General features: G+C 46.0%; 4 protein-coding genes across 4 annotated transcripts; 2 read left to right on the top strand and 2 right to left on the bottom strand.

Moving 5' to 3' along the window:
- Positions 1-184: 184 nt before the first annotated feature.
- BHQ10_004308 (uncharacterized protein) lies at positions 185-2,383 on the top strand (the record flags this gene model as incomplete). The annotated part of the gene is made up of 3 exons (XM_040876660.1): positions 185-244; positions 307-414; positions 476-2,383. The coding sequence occupies 3 exons, from the start codon at positions 185-187 to the stop codon at positions 2,381-2,383; spliced, it is 2,076 nt and encodes a 691-aa protein (XP_040732812.1).
- Positions 2,384-3,690: 1,307 nt separating this feature from the next.
- BHQ10_004307 (uncharacterized protein) lies at positions 3,691-4,367 on the top strand (the record flags this gene model as incomplete). Its single annotated transcript, XM_040876659.1, has 3 exons — positions 3,691-3,907; positions 3,984-4,206; positions 4,283-4,367. The coding sequence occupies 3 exons, from the start codon at positions 3,691-3,693 to the stop codon at positions 4,365-4,367; spliced, it is 525 nt and encodes a 174-aa protein (XP_040732811.1).
- Positions 4,368-5,008: 641 nt separating this feature from the next.
- BHQ10_004306 (uncharacterized protein) lies at positions 5,009-6,556 on the bottom strand (the record flags this gene model as incomplete). The annotated part of the gene is made up of 3 exons (XM_040876658.1): positions 5,009-5,340; positions 5,411-6,236; positions 6,296-6,556. The coding sequence occupies 3 exons, from the start codon at positions 6,554-6,556 to the stop codon at positions 5,009-5,011; spliced, it is 1,419 nt and encodes a 472-aa protein (XP_040732810.1).
- A 3,715-nt stretch (positions 6,557-10,271) lies between these two features.
- Positions 10,272-11,354, bottom strand: BHQ10_004305 (uncharacterized protein; the record flags this gene model as incomplete). The annotated part of the gene is made up of 1 exon (XM_040876657.1): positions 10,272-11,354. The coding sequence occupies one exon, from the start codon at positions 11,352-11,354 to the stop codon at positions 10,272-10,274; it is 1,083 nt and encodes a 360-aa protein (XP_040732809.1).
- Between the last annotated feature and the right edge of the window lie 268 nt (positions 11,355-11,622).

The following is an 11,622-nucleotide window of genomic DNA, read 5'->3' as shown; positions in this document are numbered from 1 at the left end:
CGAGGGCAGACTCGGGTTTTTTCTTGCCTTATTTATTTACGAGCTATAACTGCCCATGATGTCGCTCATCACGGGATGAATCAGTTTCATAGTTGATAGTAGTACCTGAAGGTGCTCAATACAGCGACAGCATATGATCAATTGCATTTCGGCATTGCATACCTAGCTGTATGCAACCGGCATAATGAAGAATCCCTTTACTTTGCATGTCAAAAATCGAACCGTCAACTTCGATCACATTACGGTACGTTTTTTACTGCATGCCCACCGCAATTCACCTTCGCTAATACCGATTTCTCCAAATAGGATCTTAGACTTCGAAGAAGCCGCGTTCTCGATGCTCTCGATCGAACACATTTCCAGTGGCTCGTGGTGTTTGTAGCCGGTGTCGGCTTTTTGGCCGATGGCTATGATGTATTTCCCCTACAATCGCACCCAAATCTAATTGCTATAACTAACAGCTGCCCTTCAATAGATCTACGCTGCCTCCCTAACGATCCCCATGATCAACCACGTATACTGGAATAACAATATGCCCGCCAACATACAAGCATCACTCAATGCCGCGACTCTCGTTGGAACATTTATAGGTCAACTCGGGTTCGGAGTCTTCGCAGACGTCTTTGGTCGAAAGTCCATGTACGGTCTCGAGCTGCTCATAATCATTGTCTCGACTGTCGGTATCACAATGTCTTCTCCGGGCGCTTTCGGCTCGATGAACTTGCTAGGATGGCTTATATCATGGAGAGTGCTACTCGGTGTGGGAATTGGTGGCGACTACCCTCTAAGTGCTGTGATCACATCCGAATTTGCGCCTACAGCGAGTCGGAGTAGGATGTTGGCGACTGTTTTTTTCATGCAGCCGGTGGGATACTTGCTTGCGACGCTTGTATCTATTGTCGCGCTAGCAGGATACAAGTCCCATCTTACCCAACTCAGCACAGATGGCTATGATACGTGTGTGGATGATGACTGTTTGCGCGCACTGGATAGTGTATGGCGATGGATCATTGGTTTCGGTACTATACCGGCCGCATTGGCCATTTTTCTTCGGTTCAGTATCCCGGAAAGCCCCCGGTACACAATTGAGGTTTTGAATCGGCCAGACGAAGCTTTGGAAGATGTCAATGATATGGACTTACCTACCGTATCGTCGCCTACCCCAGCAGAAATTTTTAACAATATCCCCGACATGGAGATGCATCATGAGGCGGAAGTTCCTGAATTTAATGAGGATACCATGCACGAACACGAACCCCATTTGGCAGAGGAGCATGCGCCGCCTGATGTAAGGAGTTGGATGTCAAGTCCCGGATCTGCGATGCTTCGCGGTGCATCTTCGAGCATCGTGGATGAGGCAGGTAACCATCATGTAAACTCCGCGCAATACCTCACAGCTGCCGGAGAAATTCACAATCCCACTTTTACTGGCAACCACGAAGCCTCTTATACACATGACCGACCGCCCTCATCGGCTCTCAGTCCAACCATGCTCAGCCGTCAGTCATCGCATGAGAGCTCCTCCGCCGAGAGCGATGGGGCTGATATCGAGAACCGAAATGTCTGGGCCATCTATCGCTCTGGCTTGAGCGACTATCTTTGGACAAAGGGCTATTGGGTTGTGCTCCTCGGCACATCGCTTACATGGTTCTGTTTCGATTTTGCCTTCTATGTCATGGGCCCCAATTCATATCAAGTCGTCACCAAGGTTTTCGATACCGCCGGCGCTCCCCCGCAAGACGTCTACACTACTCTGATGACGGAATCGTGGCACTCACTAGTCATTGTCTCCCTTGGGTCAATTCTTGGAGGTGGAGCCATGATCTTCTTCGTAGGGCGCTTCTCACCACGCATACTCCAACTGGTAGGCTTTCTGATCGTGTTCATCCTTTTCATCGTCGTCGGTCTGGTATTCCGCTTTCTGTCTGCGCCGTCTCGAACACCACTCGTTGTTTTCCTGTATGTCATTTCCATGATCTTCTTCCAAATCGGTCCAAACTTCACGACTTATATCATACCATCCGAGTTATTCCCAACTCAATTACGTTGCACAGCCCTCGGCATCTCTGCTGCAGCCGGCAAAGCAGCTGCCGTGATTGTGCAGGTATTTGCTTCACTATCCAAACTGGGTCCGTACGGGGACTCAAACGAGTTCGGATACGGCATTATTGTCTTTAGTGCTTTTATGTTGATTGGTGCCGCGCTTACGAAGTGGCTAACCCCAGAAACGTTGCAGGATGGAAAGCCCGTGCCGCTGGAGAAGTTGGAGTATATCGGTCTGAAGTGGCCAATTGGTGCTCCAAAAAACAAGAATAAGGAGCAGATATCTCTGGATCTGACTACTTTGGGAAGTCACAACGATGGAACGGTTTCTAATCAATGATTTTGATATTTCCTTGCGAATATGCTTTTTTGGACGGTGTTGCGGATAGGCTAGGGTTCCATATACCGTTTTGATACGTACTTTTCTGATAGTTGGTTATTTTCATGTCAAGCGTTGAAGCTACAGTGTATGATCAATTCACATACATAATACTCATTATTTTCTTGTACATGATAATTTGTAGAAAAAGTTGACTAAATCTTGGTTCTTTCTCGGCTCGGAGACCCCTCCAGAGTCCGGAAGAGGGACGACACGATTTAATCTTTCACCTCTACAATCTAATCTCAATCTAATCAACTCCGAATCTTCGAGGAAATTGATGCATAACAGCGGGGTATATGATCGAGCACGTGTAGTGTATCAAAGGCTAATGACCACCGGGGTGGACCTATGTACCTAGCTTGCAATTTGAGTTTCTAGTACATAGTACACTTCGATTCTCTTCAAGCGATCTTACTAGAGATCAGATAATCCCCGATCTACTGGCAAATCTGCATGGACGTGTAGAATGGGATTTTATCGTTATGGATAAGGCCGTTTAATTTCTTCGGTATCCTCTCTAATTTCGCAACAGATGTCGATATATATTTCGATCTTGTTGAAAATCATGAACAATAATATCATTGACTGATCAAACCATGATAGTTAAGCTTATGCACAATCTAGGGCTAGTGATGGGGTTATTTCTGAATTGGGAAATATCTTCAGAGGAGATCAAATCAGATCCGCTCAGATCCCGATTACCCACCGCATAGATCCTACTAATTGTAGCTAAAACAGCTCGAAACAAGCCTCAAATAAGACAACCAGATTCTGAAAATTAAACGCACTAACCGCGCCAATGTGACCATTCAGAGCCATCACGTGGGCAGTTTCACGATCGTCAGTCATCGTTGTGCTTCTAAATCATGAGGTGACATCGAGTCATTTTGCATGCATCGCGGTGGGTTGCTTGACTTGCTTGTTTTTCGTTTACAGGGTTGCTGCGAGAAAGTCCATTGGCTCATCTGCGAAACATCCTTGTCTAATCTCCCCGCAGATCGTCAGGTCCGCAAGATGGCAAGCTGCGTGACATCAAATTAGGTCTTCCGTGTGAGGTTACTGATTGTTACCTCGTTTCCATTTACTATTATTGTACTAGAGGTAGATGATCTCTCGCGCAATTTCGTAGTTGACGGTAATATGGTGACACGAATTAGTATAAGTAGAGTCATCTGCCCTACCTCAATCTTCTTTGTTCGGATCTTTTATTTCGCACAGAGTATTCCAATGAATATTTTAGTAAAATCATAAAACATCAAGGAAAGATGAAGTTCATCACTCTTACCAATGTGTCCCTCCTCTTGTTAGGTTCTGCCGTCGCCGAACCCATCGTTTACATGATTCGGCACGGCGAGAAGCCTTCCGACGGCAGCAATGGTCTCAGTGCAGAAGGCGAAGAGCGCGCTCAATGCTTGACCACTGTCTTTGGCCCTAGCTCTTCATATAACATTGGATACATCTTGGCCGAGCAACCCAAGTCCGGTATGTCAGCCTTCGAGCATCGGAAGCCATCCCGGACGACTCTATTATTGACAATCTGACTTGATTTCTTGACTAGATGGCTCCCGTGAACGCCCATACGAAACCGTCGAGCCCCTCGCCGAAGAATTAGGTCTTACCGTTGATACCTCCTGCGACAAGACCGACGAAAAGTGTGTCAAGAAGGCCGTTGAGGCCTATGATGGAGACGGCAACATTCTCATCTGCTGGGAGCACGATGAATTGACCCTGATTGCAGAGAAGTTGGGTGTTGACGATGCACCAGACTACCCTGATGATGAGTGAGTTTTTCCTCCTAGTCTAACCATCCCAATCAGTGATAGTCGTGCCGAATGAGTGTTAATATAATATAAACAGCTTCGGTCAGATCTGGACTCTTCCTTATCCTTGGGATACTATCACCACCATCACTGATGAGAATTGTGCTGGCCTTGGTCAGTAAGGCTGGTGGATTGACATTTTCATTACTGGGTACTCGGTACCATGGCCATATCGGGGTTAAAAAATAAAAGATTATTAGCGATCAAAATTGTTTAAATCTAATTGGGGTTAGAAATAGGCTACCATACACTTAAGTAGGTCTAAGAGATGTCCACTGACCCAGATATAGAAATTACTAAAATCGGCTTTTGATATGTTTCTGATTAGACGCGCTATAGTCAGTGTGAATCCGGATATGTACAACGAGAAATAGATGCCCCGTGATAATTAGGGTTACATAGATCACTAACCTAAAATGGATATTTAACGGTGTTGGCAGAGACAAACGGATATTCAGAGAGATGTAGGATTAGGACCCTTCTACTCAGGAAGGGGAGATTTCATCCATCAAATTTTTCGTCAAAATGTGGAGGTCCTGGTCTGTGACCTCTCCTTGACGAAGTAGACCTCTAAGAGAAGGAAAAATGCTCAGAACAGTGGATCAGTCTTTTTGATTATGATTGTTGCAATCATCGATATTGCTCAAGGCAAACAATATAGAGTCAAATAACACAGCTCACGCCTCAAAAAAGCCACTAAATCAGCACCGGAGCGCCTATCACTAATGTACAATTGCTAAGCTTACATAAACGAGGTACTCAGCTAAAAGCACCTTCTGTTTGCGGCTTCAATGATGGCCTTTTCGCCATCCGACATATTCTCACTCGTCTCCCATGACTTTGATCCCATACCCATGGCTTGGAGCCCATCAATAGGGACTGAACTCCAGTCAAGTTGACCGGTAAAGCCTTGCTCACCGACTCCGCCGGCATCCGGGAAGTCAGGAGGTGGGCTATATTTCAGGGCCGCCTCGCGCTGTCTGACTAGGTACTGTACATTAGAAGATGTCATTGGACATACTGGAATGTAGATTACACTGGAGTCACCTTTACCATGGTGCTCCTTGTCGACTGAATGAATAGAATCGCAATGCCCTTTGAGGTTAATGTCAGCCACTTGATGGTACAGAGTTAAGGAATATGGGAGATCATCAGAATAACTTACATGCAACATAGTCACCAGGCTCTACATGAGGCACAGGGCACATGGTATTAGCCAAATCAAGATCCGGGTGCGTCTCATCATTATACTCTTGGCAGGCACCGGGCACGGAGCCAGGAAATTCCGCATTAGGGGCTTGAACAGAACCAGTGGTCATGAAAGGCTTCAGCATCAAGTATGCGGTCGCTTGCCTCAGCAACGGACAAATCTTCATAGTCCCTTCACCCGGCCCAGTAGAAGACATGCTCAACCAGCCCTGGAAGAATCGAAACATCGAGCATGCGCCCGCGCCGTTGTAGAGATCCTGATGAGCAGAAATTCGGTGATTTGCGTCAAATGGGTCGTATTCTTCCCACTTCCCTTCAAAGATCTTCGAATAGCATCGACGATATTCGGGGTCTTCCCATCTTTCAAGCGATCCACCATCTGAATGGGGACCTAGTGCGAATTTGGCATCTCCTGGGTTCCGAATGCGGAAGCGGTCTGCATACATTATAGGATGTGTAGTCGAGATTTTTGACAGTGGATTCGAGGAATACCATAGCTTTGTGAGGAATTTTTGTGTGCTTATCATGCCTGGATGTGCGCGGGCTTGTGCTTGGCTTGGCGTCCAGTAAAGCTCATAAACCGCCGGGTCATCTTTTGGAAAGGCGTTAACCCTGTCTTTATTGGCTGCTATGTATTCTCTAGCTTTCTGTTTGTATTCGAGAGCAGTTTCCTTAGGGACCACTCCACGAATGACAACAGAGCCACGATGCCGGATCTCGTTCAATTGTGCTTCGGTCAGGGTTCCATTTTTGACGTCTTTGTAATCGATTGAAGGAATAGCCTGCAGTTGGTTAGAGATGAGCATTGTAATTTATATTTCTCTGATAGATGTTCGCTTACGTCACTTCCCAGCGCTTTAATTTTCTTGACTTCATCTCGGAGGGAGTCCAAGAGGCGCCACCAAGATTCTGTCAAATCTTTTTCTCTGCCGGCCGAAAGTTGACTTTTCAGAGCTTGAAAACGTGGTGGAAGAGGCTCCGCTGCCTTGCCAGATAATGATGGGAAAACAGAGCTTATATCACCAGCTGCTTTTGTGGTTGGGGTTGTCGCTGTCGACACATTGCGAACGAAGGATAAGGGAACTCGTTTGATAGCTGACATTTTTATACTAGCTGAATTTATGCAATGATGGCAATCACTGTCATCTCGTATAGAGAATTAAGTGGAGTGCGAACACCCAGTACTTATATCCTTGTCCAAATTCTGTGGCGATCATGCCATGCGGAAGCGGAGTTTCCTAATCAAGTAATAAGCCGCTTGCGGGGAACCCTTGTGATGTCAACTTAGAGGAAGGAAGATGTAAGCATAGTTTAGAATATTTTTTCTATATTTATTAGTTCCACTGTGCTTGTGATTATTTGAAATTTACCGATTATGCATGCCGAGGTAATAATGACGGTTTATGACAGCCGGTCTCTCTGAGATTCAGGCTGGACATACAAGTTACCCCGGTTCTATGACAAAATGATGGAAAATTGTACAAGTACCAGATATAGTCTACTGTTCCTTTGGATTTTCTTTTGGTTGTTGCACCTACCGTGATGCAAGCACTCGGCGGGGGACTTTGGCACCGCGCCAGTTATGCATTCCTATCCGTGCATTCGAGTCAATATCGGAGTTCAATCGATCACTAAGCAGAATTGGGAGCCAAATATACTATGAATGTGGACAAATTATGGTTCACTGGCTAGCTGCACAATATTCTGGTAGCAAGGCTATTCATATTCATTAGAATTTGCTTCACAGCCACTCAGGTCCAGCCACTCAGGTCCAGCCACTCAGGTCCAGTCACTCAGGTCCAGCCTCGAGTGACTGTCATTACCCTCTGCCCTCAAATCTAGTCACACCCTCTAAAAGGACATATTTTACGCAAAAATTGGCCTTAATGGCTTGGATAACCTAATAGTGTTAATAATTGACAACGAAACGTTGGGTGTGTGAGTCTTTCGTGTCAAAATCAATTACATTAGGGCTAATCTACTAATTTTCTTTCGCATGATTACTCCTCACCGACCACCATGGCCTCTCCCAATTCTGACATAGCAAGCCATTTACTTGAGCAATGGCAATCAGCACTGGGTCTCTATCTGCACCTCGCTCATCTTGCGAAATTACTCAACGGGGCTTGTTGGCCTGTATACATCTATGCCCTTTGACCAGAGACTTGCCCATCGCCGTGATCATACATCTGTCTCAGGCCTTTCCGAAATAGTTGAATTAATTCAAAAGTAAGATACTACCTCTCTCGCCTGAGAATTTAGGATGTTGGGTGAACGCTGATTAACTCCTTCTCTACCGACGTCCAAATACGCTGGAGGAGCCGCGATCTGGCGTCAATCGTAAAGGCGGCGAGAGGAGCTTCTACTGACAGCCAAGCAACAGGCAAGATTTATCTACGCCACCAAGATCTTTAAGTGAAAGGCCTGATATTTCTCGTTCCAGACCCAGTGTTTGGACGTATATAAAAATGTAAAGTGAAGGTAGGCGTGCTGCAGCAGCGGGACGTTCCGCAAGTGGATCCTGCGTCTTAACCTTGAATATACATCCGCTGCTGCCTTAGATTTCAGGTATCACGCTAAGGAGCAGTGGGGCAGCGGTAATTTTCCCTTTTCGTCAAAGCCGCAAAAACATTCCATCATAGAGTCAGACTACACGGGGTTTTCTTGTCTAGGCATACGGGTCTTTATGTCACGAGAGCGCCGGGATGAAATTCATATCACACAATGCGGAGACGATCTCTCACAAACGCAAGCATACGCGGCGCGCTTGCGAAGCATGCCGAAGGGGTAAAAGGCGTTGCAATCATACACTGAGTCTCGAAACTCGCGCGATCGAAGCTGCGGACAGCACTGTTCGTTCGAATAGAGCACCCCATGCACAGCAGGAACACACGGAAGATGGATTTGGCCGCGGTAATGACCTAATTACAGACTCAGTTACTTTAGAAAATGCGAATGCTGTTTCTCGTCCAAGGCATTCAATCGGCCAGCTACTTGAAGCAGCACAATACAACCATCAGGAAAGCCACCACGACTCCAGTCTGCGCTCTTCAAGAACATTTATTGGCGACTTGAATCCAGAGAGCGTTTTTCGTTCTGTCACTAGTCCTGAGACAACTACTCGCGGACAACCTAGTCAAAATAGTGTAGGGACATGGCTTGTCGACAGTCTCGCGTCCACTGGACGCGAAGAAGAAAATCGTACCACTATGCTGAGCAGCATATTCTTTAACCCGAGTCCAGCAACTCAAAAGCTGCTGAAATCACTGCTTGAGACGGAATGTTTCAATGTGCTACCACCAACGCCGTACCTTCCCCAGCTACTCTCGTTCTATGTGGAGGAGATCCATCCTTTATTGCCTCTCATTGACATCAAATCCTTCGAAAGGAACATCGACCGCAATTCAAAGATCCTACTCTCTCAGGCTATGTGTCTTCTTGCCTCATTGAACCCACGGTGCAAGCCTCTTTTGTACCTGCCAGGCGAGAACGCGCCTCTTGCACCTCGAATATTTGGACGCCATATTTTCAGCGCTATGTATTGTGCTATTGAATTTGGTGCAATCACAAACAGAATGATACTAATACAAGCTCTGGGTTCCTTGTCATTATTCACAGAAGGTCCCCAAGGTCCCGAAATCTCATCACAGCTTTGCGCGAAGATGATACAGCTGGTGCAGACGCTTGGTCTTCATATCCAAAGAGGATCCACTCACGAAGAAGAATATGATGCGACATGTCTCTGTTGCGCTTGGGCTTTGGATCGACTCAATGCAGCAATTCATGGGCGGCCTATTATTATGCATGAGAGAGATATAGCAATGGATCTCGATAAATGCTTTGAGATTCAAGTACCTGCTTTCAGATTGCTACTATCAGTCATTTCTCAGCTCGATCAAGTAATTGATCTCTATCGGCCACGTTCGACATCAAAAGGTGCAGCAATTGAGTCCAACTATCCACAGTTTGACGATATTGTGGTATCCACTCAATGCACAAATCTGAATGCCAAAATACTGAGTAAGGAAATATACACATAACTCTGTGGATCTTACGCTGAAATCAAACAGGCACGGTTGAAGTTTTGTACTATGCAGTCGCCATACTTTCATGCCGAAGTAAAGACAAGCCCTCAAACAGTCACGTACGACAAATCTACGCTGCCTCCAAAATCAAGTCCATCCTTGAACAAGATTTTCAGAATCAAGACCATCAACTCATATTCCTCCCGTTTATTCCATACGCCGTATCTCTCTCACTGAGTATATCTTATAATCAAATGCGCTATACCAAAGTTGCGATGTACAGAACACGCGCAAGGGAAGAGTTACAATCTACCTGCAGCTTGCTCGAAATACTGGGTACCCATTTCTATGTTGCGTCTGCTATGGCCAGTATGGGAAAAGCGACAGTAGCAGAACTGGATCGAGTATCTGAGAATGTGCTTCGTGATAAGGACACCGATATACGTTCTCACGATACTCGGAGGCGGACAGAAATCTGTCCTCCTAATGACCTAACAGGTGCTCCCAATGCATCTGAGGATCTTAATGATTTCAGAACTGCGACCTCCGATTTATCTTCTACTGTCAACGAATTCAGTGTCTCTGACATTGATATATTTGATATGTTTGATCCAAACTTTGGGCTTGAGAATGTTGATGCGGTCTTTCAAAGCAACCTTGATTTGTCTATGCCGATGCATCTCCCATTCTATAATGGAGAATTGGATACCTTCTGATTAAAAAACGAGACACATGGCTCGCGGCAAAGACAGAAACATATCCTTCCTGGAATCTTCGCAGCGAATCTAAATCTCAATTGAGCAAAGTTTCAAAATCCCGCTTGAAGCTATTCGCCTTCTCCAGATGTTCTACAATAATCTCCGCTGTTCGGCGTGCCCCAGGCTCGCCCATGAAAAAGAAATGGTTGCCCGGAAGCAGGTACGAAATCTGGCTAGGCAATGAATGCACCATCTCAATCAGCTTGTTCCAATTCCCCTTCTCGACAACCTTTGCAACATTATGGCTCTCTATCTCATGCATCAATTTGCGTGTGAGCACAAAACTCCAAGTTGCCCGGTCAGTCATAACGTGGCGGGCATCTAGCGGACTACTCCCCACCAGAGCAGCTATCAGGGGCCAATGCTCGGCCTGATCAACTATCGCGTCTTCGGTCGAAGTCCAATAATCTTCGATGAATTGCCGGCTTTCGGTGTCATAGCGATAATTCCATCCCGTCAAACTCACTGGCGTATATCCAGTATATTCTTGAAGATAGACGTCTTCAGGGACGATTGTTTTACCGTTATTCCATTGCTCGTTCTGATCTCGGACTTGTCTAGCGAAGGTTTTGTATAAGTCTGTCGCAGTAGCGTATCCAGCTGCTGTATTGGTTACTCCAGCTGGCGGCGGCCGTGAGCCATGAATGCCGGGAGTAGCTGCAAGAGATACGAACAAGACCACTTGGATCCCCAGAGAACGCGCGTGGGTACAATATGGAATCACAATCCTACCACCCATACTCCATCCGACGAGTACGACCTGCTTGGACAGACCATTCTTCTCAATCATCTTGTGCGTGACTTCGGAAGCTTGCTTTCCCCAGTCACGGATACGGAAATGGGGTGCAGTAGCTGGGACAATTTCCGGCTCGCTTTCGGTAGGATATGAAATGGCTAGTAGGCCATGACCGTGACTGTTCAGCCAGTGTGCTAAAAAGTCTCTTTCTTGGAAMCCCTCATGCCCGCCATAGGCGACTCGAGCGTTGTGTCCACCGCCGGGTATGAATACAACCAAGGATTTATTGGGATCGGCTGGAAAGTAGTTATAAAGGGTTGGAAAACCGGCAGCCTCGTCCAGCTGTTCTCCGGGATATAATTTAGGAGTTGATTCGGTCATCTTGCAGGCAGTTTGAACGCAAATGAACAAAGCCTCGCTTAATAAAGCGCTTTGGGTCGTTTTTTGTACTTCTTCACGATCGGATTCTCTTAAATTTCAGAGACCACTTTTTCCATTCGGTTACTTTAAAAAAAGAAAGGCTATATGAGCATACAATCAGCGCATATGTTCCAACGAGATAAAAAAGTTCATCCTGTAATCAGATGACTTAGTTCTATACCGTAAGCTTGGAGCTGAGATTACAGAGAAGTTCTGTTTTAATGCATTA

This window comes from Talaromyces amestolkiae, assembly GCF_001896365.1.
Source record: "Talaromyces amestolkiae strain CIB chromosome Unknown scaffold7.1, whole genome shotgun sequence".
NCBI classification, from domain to species: domain Eukaryota; kingdom Fungi; phylum Ascomycota; class Eurotiomycetes; order Eurotiales; family Trichocomaceae; genus Talaromyces; species Talaromyces amestolkiae.
Note: the sequence above shows the minus strand (reverse complement) of the source record. Positions and strands in the feature narration are given on the sequence as shown.